This window comes from Apus apus, chromosome 14, assembly GCF_020740795.1.
Source record: "Apus apus isolate bApuApu2 chromosome 14, bApuApu2.pri.cur, whole genome shotgun sequence".
NCBI classification, from domain to species: domain Eukaryota; kingdom Metazoa; phylum Chordata; class Aves; order Apodiformes; family Apodidae; genus Apus; species Apus apus.
The window spans coordinates 13,243,400-13,263,261 of record NC_067295.1 but is presented as its reverse complement, the minus strand read 5'-3'; the positions used below and the strand labels follow the sequence as shown (position 1 = coordinate 13,263,261).

The window sequence follows — 19,862 nt, the reverse complement described above, 5'->3', positions numbered from 1 at the left end:
CTCTGATACTAGCACAATTTTACAATAATACAGGCATGTCTTTTAAAAAATCCTCCCTTTGTCAGTCATAATATCAGTTTATGTTCCCAAAGACATTGTAGGAAACAGCTGCTGTTGAAGTCTAAGTGCACAGCAGGAGGCAGTTGACAGTGGCTTTTTTCACTATGTGTTCCTAGGACATGATGCTGCTAATATGCTTCAGTTAATAACTGAAACTATCACCAACTTTGTGAGGGTTCTAATTTCCCCCCAGAGGTTAAGTTTTCTTAAAATTGTGTTGTTGTGAAGGAAGCAAACCAGCCTTTACCATAACCCCAACATCAGCTCCAGGGAGAGATGCCCCATGCTGTTGGTAATTTTCAAAGGGAATGAAGAGAGATTTTCCTGAGAATTGGTAGATTAGTTATAAATGGTTTAATCTTTCTATCATAGCCTGAATAAGATAGTGCCTAAGCCTAGGAAAGCCACAGATTTTGCTTTTATGAAGAAAGTGTATGTTTAGCATTAACATCCTGCAAACATCTGACCAACACAATCAAATTATTTTTCATTTTTGTTGATTCTGATTACACCACTGCTCAAACAGACCGATTTTTTTTCTTGTGATTTTGGTGGCTTTCAGGTGAATCAGGCCCTCCCTGACAGGCTCTTTCCATAGATCAGGGTTAAATGGCTTTCTCTGCCTGTGTGTTGGAATAGACATGTCAGCCAAGAAAAATCACAGCAGCACCACAGACGCGGGTGTCTCAGTAAACTGGGTCACCGTTCCATTGGTTGGAGAACCCTTTCCTTCATCAATAAATCTGGCACACACACTGCGTGGTTGCACAGCTTCACTTCTCTTAAGCAAGGGGAAAGTGTAGTGTTTGTACACCAGGAGAGGAATTTGTTTTGTTAGCTCCACAAGTTAGAATTTACTGATCAGTTTGGGTAGGAGGCATAGTAACAATAGTATTTGTCTTAAGAGAGTCTTTTAGGGTGTATTATGTATTGTAAGTATATTTTGTGCTTATTTTCATCTTTATTTATTTTACATAAAACTTTATATAAACTGTTAAAGGAAAATATATCATGTTATAGGCAGTAACACAGGAGGCAAGGCTGTTGCTCCATCACATCTCCAAGTCCAACCAGTCACACTGCTGAAGAGGCAGTTTCAAGAGGCAGACACAAACAACAGGTGTTTGTTATCTACAGAGATATATACATGTACTTGTAGTCAGCCACACAGATAACATATACTCAGAACACCCAAATGAACATGGACAGCACCAGTGGCCTTATCCTGCTCCCCAATCTGGATGGACACTACCAAGGTGGATCCCTCCAGCAGCTTGGCTCAGACACGTAAGCACACCAAGATCTCTTTTGAAGCATGATTTGGGTACTAGTGATTTCTGTCCAGTACATCATCCTAAGCAAGGTAATTTTACTCTCTTTTGTGGGAAACATAGTAACTTATCTGGTAATGCTGTCATCCTGTTTGCCTAATTACCAGACAAAGCACTGATTAGGCATAGAATCAAAGAAATAGATTTTACATTGTCTGAAATAGATCAAAAGTTAAACCAGAGTTCCTTTGAACAAAGGAGTAATAATGATTAAGACCTACCTTTTTTCTCTGGTATCTTTTGATTGATTGTAGGACTGCATGGTACAATTGATTAAAATCAATAATTTAGAAACTGACAAAACAATGCATTACAGAAGGGATAAGAGGTCAACATGACAACAAAATGATACAAATGATTCTGATTAGAACATTTAAAGCTTCTGTAGAATAACATCTTTCCACTTCTTTTCCCCATCTTCCCCAAAATCTCAGCATTGCAAGCTAAGTAATTGGTATCAGCTTTTCAGCTATGGGGAGAGGAGAGCCTAACTCATTTCAAGAATAGGAAACAAGAAAGGAACAGAAAAAAGGTCCAAACATCAGGAAAGGGGAGCAGAGACAGTGAAGTGGCAATACGTGCATTTTTACGGTATGTAAAAAAGGATTTACTAGGCATCTCTTCGGTGATATAATAACCTTGCAGCATTACTTCAGTGATATTTATCACTTTTTCAAGGAATGAAGAATGCTTTAGTTGACAACCTACACAAATACTGAAAATTACCTGAATTAATATTAATCACCTTAAATTTCAGTTGTTTGAGTGTATATTCCTTGTATTGTGACTTATTTGTCTGACTGTTAAACCAAGGATATCTTGCCATATGTTAAAGACCCCTTGTAATACATGCTGAAAAGCCCAGAATTAAAATATGTTTCTTTAAATAATTTCATTTTGCAGACAGTTGGAAGAAAGGAATACAAGGCCATAGTAAAGCATCATACTGCCTAACATGGATTCAGTTTCTCAAGGTTTGGTAGCTGTCCCAGCATAGAGAACTTGAAGAGGGGGAAAATGCAATGACTCAGCAAATATAAGGGGCAACAGGAAAGAGAAGCAAAAAATCGTATTTCTGAAAGTGTTGGAAATAAGCAATGGCCATTTGAAGGTGGGAAACGGACACTTCTGTTCATGAGACACGTGAAAAGAGGTAGGACTGTCTAAGGGGATGGAAAGGGAAGATGTAAAAAGACTGAAGTGGTCTAGACACCAGTTTCACACAGTTACCTTTGCAGCAGGAAACCAAAAGGTTGTGAGTGGAGAAAAACTGTCGAGGTGGAAGAAAATGTTAATTGTATAAATGGTGTGAAGTGTTGGGTGAGAGTTGAAGTTCTTTAAATGGATATGAAGTGTTAGATCTTAGAAATGTTACACGGAAAAGATCTGGAAGTTTTGCCAGGAGTTGAAGATGGTAAATTTATGGAAGCTTGAATATGGAGGGCCTGGAAGCCAATGGGCAATAGGAAAAACTAAGGTTCTGTTTTGAACTTGAAGCAATTGTTAAGATTTCCATGAGGAGATTTGTCAACGATGAGATTTAGTTCAAATATGTAAATTAGACAGATGACCCTGAGAGTCATATGAAAATGTCTTTGTAGGTGATAAGTGGCCAAAGATAAGATGTGTAGGAAAAAGAGCAGGACAGCGAGGACAGGCACCTCTTAGAGCACCTAAAAAAAGCTGATGGTAGACAAGAAGATGACACAGATGAGAAAGGGTAATTACATGAGAAATTATGATCAGCTGTCTGGCTGATGTTATAGAAAGTGGTTTACAGATTAGATGAGTACGAACATGAAGTACTAGCTTTTAGCCTTGTCTTAGAAAACATTCATTAGAAGACTCTGCCAACCACATTTCTTTAAACAGATGGATTGCACGGGAGAACAGAATGGGAACTGCTGAAGGGAACACCATGCTGTGATGGTAAACACTGCATTCAGCAAATGTAGAGTTATGAGATATGAAGCAAGGGAGAATTTTTGGTCTTTGTCTTAAGACGGGAGAAAACCAGAGGGGAGCAGAATGAGTGATTATGGAGGAGTATTAAGAAAAGAAGTCTTATCAGGTGGTGAAGAGAGGGAATAATCTTAAAAGGGACAACACTCCTAAGTCTTTTAAGGAGGAAAAGGGCTTTCTAGAAATTGCAAGAGAAGGGGAACAAGGGTCATTTTAAGGAAGACTAACTGCCTAGGCACTGAACCATGATTTAAGAACCTTGGTAAGGGTCTCTAAGCTGCATTGCACTACAGAGACAACCAAGACAGTTCAGAACTAGTCTGTCTTGGTGCAGCATCGTGCAGTTTGGACAGGTGCTGCATAACAAGGATGAGAATTTGTATTTTGTGCGAGATGGCCTTACATAAACATGTAAGATAAATATGCAGCCTCAAAATATTAAGTAATGAATGTTGGTGACTGAATTTAGGCTTTCCCAAATAAAAAGTTAATATTATCTAGTGGAAATAATAGTAGCTGTGATTGTATGAGACAGCCTTATAAGTAAGGCTGAGAATGGCTTACTGTTTAACAGCCAAGATTTCTAACTAGTGTCTAGAAACAAAAAAGGTCTGAACAGTTTTCACAAAAAGACAATAAATGGGCAGTAAATTCTTACTTTTATAATGGAATTAAGCATTATAATATAAACACACTGTAGCACAAAACCTGTTGCCTTTAGTAGTCTGAGGTGTATCTTTCTTGACTTCATACTTTCTTGTTTTAAAGAGAAACCTATTAATTTTCCTAATGAGGCATTCCAGAGCAGTGTTGCTTTATATAATGCTAATTTTCTTCTCCAACTTTTCCTTCATTTGCTTTTAATCATACTTAGAAAATAATTTAGTCTGCAGGTGTGACCAAATCTGAGCCTTCAGGCTATTCCAATCACCCAGTTAGTAAGTAATTATTACAAAGAGTCAAGTTATCGTTATACCTGATGGTAGTTGAAAGAGAAGATAATTGAATAGAAACAAAACAGAAGTTCACAGAAAGCTCTTCTATTTCTCAGTTCTTTTGCATCTTTGATTGCTTGTTTCACTTCAGTGTTTCATAATATATTTTAATATTCACTTGTTTTCTGACAATGAAATTTACTCACCCCCTATCTTTGAGACAAAAAGCATTTCTTTCCTTCTGTGCTAACCTACTGCAATAGTTATGCATAATAATGACTGCAAGTTAATTCTTTGATGTGCTATGACTATTTTTTGTCTTGCTTTTATAGTTCTAGGGCAATTTTTAGGTAGTAAGTGTCCTAATTTATAATGAGCAACTTTCATGCTCACAGTAACATACTAAAATAAAAAGAAAGATGCTTAGCAAAATACTCATAAGGGAACTATCTTAGAATTCAAGTTATCCATATGATTTTGGTTAGTTGGCTTGTACACTGTGTATCTCTTCAGCATAAAACACCTTAATAAGCATCTTACAGATGCAATTTTGCATACCACGAGCTATGAACAGTACAGAAGAGTGAAAAGAAGCAAGTTCTCTTCTGGTACAGGGTCTGGATTGAGACCAAAGAAGGTTAATTGTAAAATAGTTGCAGGTTCCCCAGAAGACACTAATATAATTCCTGTTGTCTCCATCTTCTCATGCCTCTGCCATCTTTTGCTAGAAACAAGAAATAGGTTAGTCCTTTTACTGTCATCCCTACTTTTGCTGATAGTTTTTGTCCCAAACAGAAGGTGAAGAGGGGTGAGAAAATGAAGATGACAGGCATAAAGTCATTGAGAGCCAAAATAATCTCAGTGTTAGCATGTTCAGCTAAATATTTCCACTTCCAGAAACATATTTCTACCTTTTCTACTTGTAAAAGCAGCCCTTTTTGTGCTCCTAAGTTTTAGAAGAAAGTGTACTAAGGGATAGAATTAGTGAAAACATTGTTAACTGTGACATACAGGTGAAGTTATTTTCTTCAAAAGGGAAAATATGACTCTGTAAGGTATCGGTGCCAGCTGAAATGGTAAATGATATTTTCTTGTGTAGTAAAAAAAAATGATTAAAGATGAAAAAGGAGAAAATTATCTATGGTCAGTACTCACAGTGGTTTAAGGTTATCTACTGGGACCCACTCAGTTCAATGTATTAATTGGAAGAGAGGTCATTAGTGATGAGTTTCCTGCTAATATGAAGTTATTTGGAGTACTGAAGAAAAGGAACAACTACAAAATTCCAGGAGGACTTTGAGACCTAAGAAGCTGATGGAACTCAATGTAAAAAAGTTTAAATTTAAGCATTACAGTAAGGCAAACTAAAGTTCATGTGTAAAATGATGAACATGAGCTGAACAGAAACAGTAACAACCTTAAAAAGGACAAAATTATGGAAAATGTGAAAGATGTCTATAAAATTACAGGTGGTAAAGAAAAGATGGACAAAGTTTCATTTAGGTTTTCTTGCTCTTGGTATTGATGATTTTTTTTATTATTTTTTTCTCCTTGGGTCCTTCCATTGCCAATAAAGACCATCCAATGATGCTAGCAGGTGACAGCTTCAGAAAGAACCAATGTTTATGCACAAAGAGACACTCTTGCTACAGCGTGTTCTGAATGATAAATGTTTATTTGGGTCCAAAGGAAGAATCGAGAATTTACTGGAAAAGAAATCTATCAGGAAATATTAAACAGAAAAATGTACCAAGAAGTTTCAAACCCACAAACTACTGGAGACTGAGGGTAAGATTATTTCTTCTTTGTCCTTCTGGAAATCAGGAAATTTAAAACTAGGAACAGCTGAAAGAGAAGAAATGTGAAAGCAGAAGTTTCCTTTAAATGGAAGAGTTGTCTCAGTTGCTACTCCAGTAATTAGGAAATGACTACCTGGAGAAAGGGGGGGAGATAAAGGCAGATGGAAGGAAGCTGTTGTCCTAAAAATATTATTACACATCTCAGACTAATTACTTTTGATCTGAAGCTATCTGCATTAGTCATTTACCTACACAGCCTGCAGTACCAGCTATATGAATTAGTAGCAACTAATTACTGTCATTAAGCAGGTGTATCCCGTGTGTTTTTTCTTCTGTTGGTTTTTCTTCTGTTTGCAAATCTTCATGGCATCCAGAAGTGAAATGTAAAACAGGTAGGCAGTAATTAGGTGTATCTAGAAAAATACCAGAAGAAAGACATTTGGAATAATTATCTTTTTGCACTGCAAAAGTCAGCAATTTTTGCAGACTTTAAAAGTAAGATTATAAAAGATGAAACAGAAAAGCTTACTTCAGCTTTTAAGAAAGATGTAAGCAATTTTAAACTGTACTTTTTCCCCAGGGATAATTTGACAAAATTTCTAATGAATTAAAGTATAATAAAAGTATTTGGTGGATGATAACATATTTTTCTTATTAGCTTCTAAAATGCTTAATTGTGGATCTCGGGGGCATGAGGTTAATCCAGTATATTCCATGCTGGAAGTATGGACTGTGTTCTGTTTTGCAGTGGTGTGTTTTGGTTGTTGTTGTTTTTTTAGATAAGAGATGTTTTTCTTTCTTTAATCCAAATTTTTGAGAAATCTGGAGGCTTTTTGCATATGACTGTAGAGTGTACAAGCTGTATTCATGGCAGTAAAAACTTATTCAAGCACTCTGAGGAAATCTCATCTGCTTTGAGATAACTCACTGTTCATTTAGTTCTGAAATAAATGCAAGTCTTCAAGTCAAGATTTTTTCAAGTTCACACCAAATTGTTCCCCTAAATAGAAGGTTACTTATTCCCTCCCAAGCCATCTCATAAATGGGAGAGGGACAAAGTCCATTCACAAGTTTGATTTTGTAACAAACATTCTCATTCATCTGAATATAACCTGACCAGTCCTGATGGGACAATAGAGAGGATTTATGGGAGTAATGTCCTGAAATAGTTTGAGATGAACAAGGAATAGATTGTGCCTTTCAAACAGTGCCAAAAACAGGCAGCAAGTTTTGATGGGACTAATGAATAGCTGCCCATTTGGCTGCAGGTTATATTCTAAGAAAGCTCAGGCACAAGGTGAGTCAAGAAGGGGGCTGACGCTTTTATCAAGCTGTGCAGTTGAAAGATAAATATAATCTGGTGAAGCAGTTCCTGCAAAGGAAATGGAATGAAGTCCAAAATGAATTTCTGGGAAATGGCTTTGAGTTAGTGAAATAGTCACCAGTATGAATAGAAGTGGTTCAGACTTTCTTATCCAATTAGAAAGATGAGACTCTGTTCAAGTTAACCTTGTAAACTTAAAGGGTTATTCGTTGTAGAATGAATGGTTGTTTTCTCCTTTTTTTGTTTTGTGCTGAAACTGTAATTGATGTTAACAATTTAAACTGGAAAAGCTTTAGTCAAAGAGAAAAAAAAAATGTTTTAGAGGAATGGAAATCCCTTGTAAAACACTTGAAGATTTTTTTGGTTTGTTTTTTGTTTGGTTGGTTTTTTTGTAGAGTTTACTAGCTTCACTGCATTACAGAATGGTGACCTCTTGGTACCTTTTTTTTTTTCCCCACGTTTGAAAAGATTCCTGTATGCACTGTGACTGTTTTAATCATAATCTAGTATAGGTCACAGGAGAATCTGTGAAGTGCAACAGCCTTTCCCACTCCATTTAGGGAACAAAGCAATAGCCCTCAGCCCTAAATCAAGAAAATACGTAAAATAGAAGTTAACAAGGAAGGGAATGGTCTTTTCAAATCTGAAATACCTGAAACCATGTATGTGTTTTAGGAGCAGGATCAAGATGTGTGAAAAAAATCTTGAGAAATCCAGATCAGTGAGAGCATCCAGGGACAGGTCCATGGTGTTTTGCTGCCCATCTGAAACCTCTGTGCTGCTGGGTCTGGTCAGTCTTGCCCACAGCTTCATTATTTCCTCTCTTTCTGCCTGCAGTTGCTCACGTGCACTCCTGTGCTCCTCAGTGGCTGCAAAAACTGTAACCACACCCCAGAGACAAAGGTTCTCATCACACTTTCATAGGAAACAAGTCAAATAGACAACACACCATAACCTAAATTAGAGTTTGTTAATGAGAAAATTAGAAATTATACTAATTTTTCAATGGAGGAATGGGCTTTCTAATTAGTTGACTACTTTAAAATTCAAATGCATATAATAGTACAGAGAGCTTTTATTTGTCTGATAGATTGTTTTAGCATTTGTAGCAAAATAATCCAATTAAGTCTTGGATATTGTTTTTTTTCCTCACTTCCCAGGTTAGCCTGCCACGAGTAATCTGTGTGTGTACCAATTCCAGTTATCCTTACTGTTAGGAAGGTAGTTTTGGTGGCAATGAGCTTGGTGTGCATATGGATAGCATGGCCTGTTTGGGCTTTAGGAAATGTTTTTTGGTTGAATTTCTGATCCCTCAGTTTCACAGTTACTTGTTAGAGACTTGGTTTAGGTGTTTACTTCTAAATAAAAAAAACAATACTATATCCTTACAAATGAAAAATAGCCTCATTTCTGAATTATTTTTATATTCTCTTCCGACAAAAAAGGAATAGCTTCCTCCTGCCCTTCTTCTCTGGAGAAAAATCCTAGCAATCCAGTAACAGGAGGTTGTGCAAGTTAAAAGGCAAGCTACAAATATAAGTGCAAGGTGTTACTTGGAAGTCCCTATCTGTGAATGAGAAGCCCCATTAATGTATCTTTCCAGCCCTAATTTCACTCTCCACAGCAAGGCACACAGGGTGTTGGAACATACATGGAAAGCTTCAGCCTAATTGCTCAGATTCTGTGCAGCCATCCCTGCTCCTCACAGTGATTTGTGCTCCTTAGCATTTCTATGCATTAGGCAGTATATTTAGTGTTTCCCATTTCAATCCAATTTATGTATGTTTGGCTGCAGACCAGAGCTGTGGGCACACAGTATGGAATTGTCATAAATCTGCCCCTACTGGCTCTAAGTGCTGTGCTGCTGCAGCGGGCATGCAGGGGCTGTTCAGAATGCTTGCAGAGCAGGCCCGCCTCTTCCCAGCAAGTCTCCTAGGGACTAAATTAATGGATCTCATATTGTATTGATTGTAGCCAATAAGTGCCTAAATGATTTGATGCGAGGCAGAGGGATTATGAAAGGAAGAGGGAAGAGGCAGCTTGAAAGAAATATGCGGTTTAATTACAGGATGAATTTCACCAATCTACCTCCCCCTAGGAATTTAACAAATAGGCCTAAGTGCACTTAGCTGTTCTTGACATCTGTTGAAATGGTATCTGCTCATGATGAGGGAATCCTGGGAATTGGTCTAAGGGTATTGTCAGGAGCAGTGAGCCACAGGAAACTGCTTTTCTGTCTGCAAAATTGGATGAAAGAAAAGCCCACATTAGCAGTTTTGGGTTAAGCTGCAATGATCACAATTTCCACAACAGAATTCTGCTTTCTGATTTACTGGCGCTGGCTCCGTCTTTAGAAAGACGTTAAGTAAATATTAAAAAGGGTGTTGAAACATAAGCACTGAAATACAAATTTAAGCTGGAATCAAAACTATTCACAGTGCTCCCGTTGGTGGAAACTTGATATATGCCTTTTGAGAGAACCAGCCAGGTTGATACCTTTTTATGATGTGTTGTGATATGTTAGGAAACTCAGAATCTCTTAGGTAAGCAACGGAGATAGCATAAAAACCAAGGAACACACAAGCTGAGGCTCCAGTTTACGTTCCATCAGAAGACAAGTCTGGTGAAGACTGATGTTGTGTATTTGCTTATTTTGATTCCATCTATAATTCAGAAGGAAGTATAGATTACTTAATGCTTTCTACTGCATTTTAGAGTATTTATACTATACTTCTGCAAAAGAAAACCTGGCAATACCTTTGAAGTCCTAGGAGACATAAGTTTCTTTGCATTATTTGAAAGCTGTGTTTTCCTGTGCTCAGAGCATTTATGTGTATTACCTCATAAATTACTTGTAAGTCATTTCCTTTGGAAGAGTGAGAAACATTTATTTCAGGAGGTAGAAGCAGAAGGTGGGACTGTGTATCCTAATCTCTAAGCTGTGCACGTGTCACTGCGTTTTGCCTGTGCAAGGACTGAAAAACCCACAAGATGAGGCTGGGGGTGGGGGGGAGAGTTGTTTCTTTTCTATATAATGCAAATTCTTCTGCCTGGAGTTTTCTTTTTCTATAATCTCCATAGACAATTTGAAAGCAAAAATATATGGCTAATTTAAAACTGTAAAAGACAAATTAGGATTTATGGCTATAGGAAATGTTTATTGCTAGTTTTGTTTACAAATATAGTAATTGAGGACAGAATTCTAGTTTTATGTAACCATACAATGTTTTCTTGGAAATGACTGTTTGCATTTACATCCATCTAAATTCCAGATACACTCCACTGTTCTACTGATTTCTCAAGGACTGCAATGATGTTCAATGGGCAAGCACATGACAAAGGTGATAAATCACAGCAAAGCTAAAAATGTAGTGTGTTGCATTTTTTTCCTGCTGTATTCCTGAAGATACACGTATACATAGATTTACAGAAGTGATACACAAAAATGCAGAGAGACAGACACACTTGGGCATTCATGCTGTGTTTTTAAAGAACCACCTTAAACCCAGTGATTTGCATGTCTGGATATGAAGAGGAGTTGGCCTCTCCTTGTTCTCACAGGGGTTTTGTAATAAAGTTTAGCTGCTCTGTGCAAGAACACAGAAAGAGATCTGTGCAGTACCAATAAGCATTTGTTGCCAGAGTTTCTTTCAAAAGGAATTAGTTAAGAAAACCAGAAGATTCTGTGTGAAAGGCTAAGGAGACTACAGTAGGCTACACCATTGTCACAACCAAAACATTTTAGTCTAAATTTTGCCCAGCATCAACTCGTATTCATAAGTTAAATTCGTGAAGGCAAGAAGCTGATTCCCTCTCTTTAAGATATGAAAAACAAAGCATAAGAATCTTGGAGAAAACACCTCAAATATAAAAGGTAGCTTTTATATAGCAGACGTTTTACTCTAACAATGGGCATTTCATTAAGATTATTTTTTTCATTTTTAATCTTTTAATTGCAAAATTTAAGATTGCTTTCCAAATTCCTGAGAAATATAATGTAAATTAAAAGACAAGATTTGAGATACAAAACATATCTTTACAAACATTACCATCATGATAACTTGTATTTTAGAAATGTCTTGGTATTTCATTGCTCAGGTTCCTGAAACTGAAAAGTAACCCAACTTTTTGTGTATAGGGAAAATCTTGTGGTCATAGGATTACACAGAATGTTACTTTGTTTGCCCTTGCAGCTATACATATAGTAGTCTTTTTAACAGAAATAAAGTAGGATTTTTTTTTCTCCATAAGCACCAAATTTATTAGATTGGAATGTCTGTCTAATTAGCAGGGTGTTTTCTTCACTGTTACATGACTTTGAGCTATTTACCATTGTGTGATGTATCTTAAAGAAACTTTAAAACAACTGTGATGTAATATATGCCCATCTGTGCTAAAATTTTGAGTTCATTCGAATATTTCACCCATAATTAGACATCTAAATATAACAGCCCAGGTTTTGGAAGATGTGAGCACGTTTAAATACAGTGACTTGGTAAGTGTGCTGTGCTCTGCATTTCTGGAAACCAGGCCATATATATAGGTAGCCTAAATATAGATTCATGGAATAATTTGAGACTTAAATAGACTTTAAATTATTGAGCATGTTTCTCAGTTCATGTTATTCTTAAAGGAGAAAAGCAATGATTCCTGGCAGTGATCCTTTTCTGATTGGCACTGATGACAAAGCACCCTCAGTTGAGCAGTAAAGGATTGCTCCTTGTTTTTAAAAGTAGTTTTCAAAGCTATGTAACAGTTTCAGTGTTGTATTATATTATCCCAGTTTAAAGCACAAGCTGTGTCTTTTTATATTCCAAATATACTAAAAACATAATGGAAAATTGTTTAGGTAGAGCACTTTCAGTGGAACTGAATTATGTATGGGTAATCTAAAATGCCCGTGCCTTTCAAAGTCGCTGTGTTTAAGGAAACACATTCCTTGCTTTGGATAAAGCACATTTTATATTTAATGCATTTATGATTGTCAAACAGTGTGTTGCCTTTTCTTCTTTTATCAGTGGTATTTGCAGTGCTTACCAGAACACTGTTTCAGGTATGGCTTTGCTTTTCTACTTGGAAGAAATTTTACTTATTTTAGTTATCAGTAGTTTTTATCTGTAGATTTAGGTTTTTCAAGGAAAAAAAAAAGGTATTTAAAAATGTGGTATCACTGTCAGCAAATCTCAGTGTAACTGTCATTGCTAATACCTTGTAACTGTCACCAGTGGTGGCACTGGCAACTAGATGAGATGGAGTGATGAAAAAAAGCAATTATTCTTCACTTAATGAGGGCATTCTGTGTCATGTGCAAAGCAGTCCAGAAGGTCCAGACTCAGTCTGAATGTGTTCATTACCATTCTTTACGCTTTGTCCAAATTTCACTTCATTCATTTTCTTATATTTAAATTTTTTTTTAATTATTTTTAAAGAGGCTTCTCATAATGTACATCAGGCAAGAATGTAGATGAATGAAAATGGGTCTATAACAGTGCAGTAGCATTCACACTGCTCCTTTAATCGTTTGGGTTTGATTACTTTTTTTTTTGTCTCAAAAACACATGTAAATATTTTTGGTGGGCATTAGAATAATACCGGGTATTATTATTTCTGTATAGATTCTGCAGTAACCCTAGACAATATATGAATTTTTAAGAAAATATTTAGAAGTTGTACAGTATTGTACTTTTTGGTATAGGCTGTTTTATTAGAAAATGATAGTAATTCATTATTCTCTGTAGAGAAAATTTTCAAATACGGCCAATAATGCTTGTGGCATAGAGTGACTGAAGAGTGTTACTAAGCAGATAGTGTTGCTTGCTTTTCTTCCAATGACTTATCAATTCGTTCTCCATTCCATTGTAGAGAGAGGTTTTCCTGCAAGCTTGTCTACCCTTTGAAAGAAGAGTAAGTTTTCAAAAAATACTAGAAGTATCATGGTGTTAGCAAAATATTAAAAAATAGTTATTAGCATATTTCTGCATTTCAAGAACATGCTGGTGTGTCCAAACAGACTGAAAATAGCTGTAGTCCTATGAAATCTCTGCAATTCTGTGGAAGCCCAGTGTTTCCAAGTGCCAAGTTCAGCTACTGTTACTGAGCCAATTGAGTGGGATTTAAAAAAAAAAAAAAAAATCTTTCCAGTGAGGAATTTAGTGAGTTTCTTGCTCCTTCTTTTTTTATGTGACATGAGTAATTCATAAACAGTTTGTGGTTTAGGAAGCAAAGAAGTATGTAAAAAAAAAAAACAACAAACAACAACAACAAAACACCAAGAAAATCTGTAGCCAGAATGACAAATCCTTAGGCACAGCTATAAAATACACAGATCAGTAGCACAGAGCCATAAGAATATATTGACTGTGGCCCAAACTCATCAGAAGATTGATCAATCTAGCTGACTTGCATTAATTGTGAAACAGAAAGAACGATGCGATCAATGATAGGCATGAAAGTGCAGCGGTAATGATGCCACATCTTGCTAATCCAATAATGGAGAACCTGATGTATAGCATATTGGAATCCCACTGTTCAGGCCCTGTCACTGTAAAGTATATCCTGCAATTATGGGGAAAAATTGAGCAGGCAGCAGTTGAGCCAGCCTAAGCGGCCAGTGCCACAGTAGTTTTCCTGATTAAACACTGTTAAGTGGTACTCAGACACTGCAACTTGTCTGCATTATAGAAGATAATCCTTAAATTAATGTGAAACTTTGTATTTTAATCAAAGCAGACGATGCATATTAAGATGTGTGCAAGATATCTAGTTAACTGTGATCATTTTAACAATTTATAAAGTGGTCTCTCACTTTTGGCTAGGAGGAGAAAGGACCATATGCTGAATTGAGAGCCACCAGTTTCCCATGCTGAAAATCAGTTAAACTTTACACAGGCTTAAACACCTGATGGGGAAAATAATACACTTAACAGACCCTTAGAGAATTCAAATTTAGTTAACTTCTGCAAATGTTTGCCTGTGGTCACTAATTTTGGTTTGCTCTGTGTTCTGCATTTATTTGGGGAAGCATAATTTTTTTATAAAATACTAATAAAGGTTAGGATTCAGTGGGCATCTACCTATTAAAAAAACAACCAATGAAAATCCAAAAGATCGCATTTATCACATTAATTACAACTGAAAAGCTTGTAGTTTCTTAAATATTTTTGTACTCTATGAATGATACTTAATTTTTATTGTTAAGTTTACCTATATGAGCCTGCCTGTAGTAATTTTGACTTCATTTTCCTGTTGGCTTGTCCTTTTGTTTAAAGACACAGCTTTGTGTGGGGGACTGCAGCGGCCAAGCAGGAGCACCTCAGAGGTTCACGCTGATGAAATATGCTTTTCAGTCCCACCCTCTCCCTGGGGCTGGATGATCTGGGGAGCTTGCCTCATCCTGCTCCATGGAAGGCAAAATTCAGCAGAATTGTGGAGCCTTGACTGTGATAATTTCACCTTATCCCTTTTCAGCAGTGTTTCTCAGTTACTGGTTTGTTTGGGTTTTTTTGCAGGAAGAGAAATGACTGGTCTCGCAGGTGCTGAGTTTTCAGGGAGTACATGGACTTTTGTTGCTGTGTGGATCTGAGCAATTACAGAAAGGGAAAAATAGCTGGCTGCCTAGCCACTGAGAGGCACCTGGGCCAACCTGTAGATCATTCTGCTTTGCCTTCTGGAAATCACTGACTGCTTTAATTCCAGTACTGGATGGGCATTGTTTCAACTATATCATTTTACCACTTCTCAGATACTAATGTTTGTGTATAAATTTGACTGAGATTTTGATGCTACACAGTTTTTCAGACTCTTCAACAGAACCTGGCACCATTTCTACATCCAAATATAGACTTCTTTTTATTAAGAAAATAACTTTGCTACCTTGGTGTGCTTTTTTCCTTCAAAGAAGTTGCTGAGGCAGAGAAAATTTGGACAATTATTTAAGCAAATAGCAAAAAAAAAAAAGTATACCTATGTGTTAAAGAATATTACTTACAACTCTTGTGACAGATGGGGAGCTCTACACAACTTGATAAGCACCTTTGATGCTGGGGCAGTCAAGCTCCAGAAACAGGATGTTCATGTGTGATCAGTAATTGTCCAGTCATCGCATTTAATGCCTTTGTGCTTTTAAAACTTCAGCTCACATTTTCTATTTCCTTTCCAGTGCAGGGTAATTTTCTCAGTAGTGTTGGGAACCTCGATCAGCCAGTACTTGCACAGGGCTTTTCTTCTTCCCCTTGAAAGTTGATTGCACCTGTGGTGAATAAAATGACAAAAGAAACAAGATTCCTCACATGGTTACAATGGGAATACAGGGATGCGTTTGAGGAGAGAATTTATACTGAAGCTTCTAAATATTTCTAAGTGTTTGTTTTCAATATACAAAATTAATGAAAAGCTAGATTAATAAGTCCTGGAATTTGTTTCAGGCTGCTTAAGTGACCTGACAGCAAAGACGTAACTTTTTGTTTCTCTGTAAAAGAAAACAGAATTAATGTTCTTCAGGTTTTTTCCTTTAAAAATATTGCAGTATAACAAGAAAATGAGAAAAGGTGACCAACCTGTGAATGTAGTACTACTATAGTAGATTTTAATGGGATCTGTTTTTAACAGCATCTGAAATGCATGCTTCAGTGTATGTATAGTAAACATATTTTTGACTGCATGACATGTTACCAGTTAGCTTTAAACCTATCATCAAAGTAACAACAAACAAGAGTTCAAGCTCTGTCATGGTAAATAATTGCTGTGGAACAAACCCTCCTCTGAGTCTTCATTCATTTCTTTTTGCCACTAGGGAAAAATTTAAATCCATGAAAACTCTATTCAAGTTATGCTCCAGCAGTAAATGAGAACTAGTAGACCTTATTTCTTTCCAAGACAATTAATTTCAAGCCAGCCTATGTTAAATGAAGTAGTGAACAGCATGTTTTGTCATTGCTGGAGTCCTGTATGTGCAATATTAAGAATAGAAATGTTGGGTTTCTTTTCAAGTTTTGAGTAATCCCAGTAGACTTGCAAGCTGCTGTGAATAAATCTGTCAAGTTTAAGTGAAAGTTCAGATGTTCCCCCTCCCCTTTTTAGATAATTGCAGTTATTTGAGGCAAAAAGGCAAAACACCTCAGTATTAAGGAAAACAGTTTTTGTTCAGACTGAAGCCTAAATGCATCAACCTCAATCAACAAACTGACTCCAGCAATGTGCTTTTGTAATGTGTTTTTGCCTCTCAAAGAAGTTGCAAGATGCCACCAGTCATCTGTGAAGTTAACAGCACAGTATCTTCGTAACAGAAGAACGTGCACAAATGCTTAACTGATGTGAGTAGTTCAACATCATTAAATAGGTGTGTTGTATATATTTTCCTTTTTTTCACATATAGCTTAAAATTAGTGGAGCCAGTAATGGGACTGGGGTGATGAACAAGCTTGCTTGGAAACTGTCTCTTCCACAGTAATCTGATCATTCCATGGAACTCTTCTTAGAAGATGGTGACCCTAGAAGGTCTTACAGACTTAAGAGTAATGGAAAAGAAGGTGTTAATGTTGTTCCCCAGGAAGAGAGGAATTTTACTCTTCCCTGAAGTATTGTTTCATCTGTAATTAGCAGAGGCAAGATCATCCAAATACAGAAATTGGTGAGCTAATTGAGATAGTCCAGCAATGAGGGACTCTACTGGGATCAATTAACATGATCTAGATATTAAATTAAGAGCACAGTATTTCGTCTTTTTTTCCCTCCTATGATTTGCCACATTTGTCTCTAAAGTACAGACTCTTGAAAGCAAGAAAAAAGTTTTTTGGTTTTGTTTTGTTTTTTTTTTAAAAAAATTCTGGAGCAATAAAAGTAATGAAAATGATCTTCAATTATGCTGACAACCTGCTTGTTTCTTTATCAGTCCAGGGAAAGTGACATGTACATCCGAGTACCACTGGGATGGATTGCTGACAGGTGGTCCAACTTTTTTGCTATTTAACAGCAGAACTGCTCTCATGTTGAAACTTAGGCTCTGGTTTTTAATCTCGGTGCTTCTGTTATATATTTATGGGGTTTCTGTACTATTTACTACTTTTGTGCATGTCCTTTAGAACTGAATGTAGGTGGTTAAGGTATCTTTTCAGTGGTATTACATACCATAATACTGTATTACAATATATATGTGGCTATATTTTACTCGTGTTCACAGGGGACATGATTTCATCTTTTTGAAATTTGTGCAGTAAACTCGCCAACATTGCCAGCAATAATATATTACTATTTTAAATGTTTTGGGTGTTTTTCCATCTAATTGAAGTCCTGGCATTTCTCAAGTGACCAAGATAGAACCATAGATGTGGGCTTCTGAAGCATGTGAGCGAAACAGCATGTGAGCGAAACAGCATGTAAGCCCATCAATTTAGGGCAGTAGTATGCAGAAGCAATGATGATTACTCTAAATGTACAGAGAATGGACTAGACTGCTTTTTAATGTGCAAGTTGAGAGTGCTCATTAAGGGAGAAAAGATGAAACTTCAAGTATCCGGTACTAGGGTTAAAATCATTCCAGCTCCACTAGAACCCAATATTTTCTATTCCACATAAATCAGTTTAGTTCTTCTCAGAAGTTACAGGATGCTAACAGGTCATTCGGGAAAACATTTACTGCTTTGATCAAGGTAACACAGATTAAATCTTCCTAGGTTTGTTTTCCAGTTTAGTAAGAGCTGACTACCAAAGCTAAATAGGAAGGGACATTTCCTCATTGCCTCTAAACAACAGAGAAAAAACAGCTTTTGAAATGTGGTTAATTGGCACTACAAGGAGCAAAATGCAGTGAAAATGGACTGCAGTATTCTCTTTTATTTTTAGAAAAGAATTCCACACGTCAGAGAGAGACTTTATGTAATGTAGTAATGAAGAATAGCTGTTTTTTTTCCTGTTCACAGGGCCCCAGGCATTCCAAGTTTCTGAAGCCAGAACTTGACATGTACAAGAACACATGAAATCTTTAAGATTATTTTTTTTAATACCCACATAACTGGTGAAATTTCTTGTCAGAAAGAAGAGATTATATTCCTTATATAATTGGGTCAGAACTCTCATTCCTTGGTCAATGCAGTGTTTCACTGAATCCATTTCCCAATATAGTGCTTATGGACTTGGATTTCCACCCCCACCCCCATTTTGTTTATGCTGTTGACTTGCTTTGAGAGAAATCTTCCACACAGACACCCCAGCCCCCCTAAAACAGATGGTGGCAACCCCCTTCTGTCTAAATCCAAAGAAAACAGCTAGTCAGATGCAAGGCAAGACTAGAGCAGCAGTGTATGCATCTGCTTCCAGTGTTACAAAATCTCCCCATGTTTTTTAGAGGAATTAGTACATAAACTGAGCACGCAGGTATCTCCTAACAGTAAAAAAAAATAATTAAAAAAATCACAAAATAAATTTATGGCATAGCACAGATTCAGTACCTTTCCTTTCTGGCTTGCATATTTAAATCTCAACTTGATTTAAGAAAAATTTATTGCAGTCTAATAACTATAATATACTAAGAGGAAAGAAAATCAATGTTTGCCCAAATCTTAGAATGCACACCACACAGGCACACTATAAAATGTGGTAGAATACTGCTTACTCAGTAGGTTCAGCTCTAGGAATCAAATGGAACTGAGAATGACTATAAAAAATAGGCAGGAAATTTTAAAAAACGTGTTTAATAGATGCCTGGAAATTGTTGGTCTTATGATCAAGGTATTTTTTATTTCCTTCAGGTAAAAAGAATTCCTGTCATTGATGTATATCTGACTTGGACAGATGAAAAGTGGTTAGTTGGTTGTTTTTTCTTCTTCACAGCTTTCTTAGTCTCCAGGCTGCTAAGTGTGCACATGTGAATTATGGTGTTTCAGGAATGAAGTAAAAGGCTTTGGAAAAAAAGCCAGAAGACACCTCCATGACATCTTCTAAGTCTGGTTTTATTTACTAGAGAATGCTGTGTAGTCTTTTTAACAGATTATTGAACTGAACTGGAATGCAGAGCTTACCTGTGCACTAAGTCTGCTTCTCTTGCCTGTCTGCCACCTGTCACACGGACGCACAGTTGCAAAGGTTAGATGCTAGAAGGAGGTTTCCCCTTTTTCACAGGAGAGATTTATCTTAATCAAGAACCAGGCAGATGTACCATGTGAGCTGAGACTGAGGGGGGGGAATAATGAAATTGTATTGAAAACTTTGATGTTTCAAAAAAGATTTTGGCTTCATTCAGAATGAAAGTGATTATTGATAAGCCTTTAAAATGGACAGAGCTTCAAGTTGTGGTTGCTGTAGAGCTACAGAATCTCCTTGACGTGGGGTCTCCAGCTCTAACACAGTCCCCTGGCAATGGTGCACAGCAGCTGCTGCAGGTTCTGGCAGTCTTAGGTGCCTGGATTGCGTGGAAGGCTCAACGCCCTCAAAACCTCCCACCGGTGTCTCGGTTGCT

At 36.8% G+C, this 19,862-nt stretch overlaps 1 protein-coding gene across 28 annotated transcripts in view; it reads left to right on the top strand.

The window, feature by feature from the left end:
* The window catches only part of RBFOX1 (RNA binding fox-1 homolog 1), a 1,074,031-nt gene that overhangs the window by 688,309 nt on the left and 365,860 nt on the right, over positions 1-19,862 (top strand). The window contains exon 1 of one of the 28 annotated variants that reach the window (XM_051631827.1): positions 10,684-10,752. The exons of 26 other annotated variants lie outside the window; for them this stretch is intronic. In XM_051631827.1, coding sequence (XP_051487787.1) covers positions 10,732-10,752 — 21 coding nt within the window. In that variant the 5' untranslated portion in view covers positions 10,684-10,731. Of the gene's footprint in view, positions 1-10,683; positions 10,753-19,862 lie in introns of those variants that run through there. One more of the 28 variants, XM_051631834.1, reaches the window with a different exon arrangement.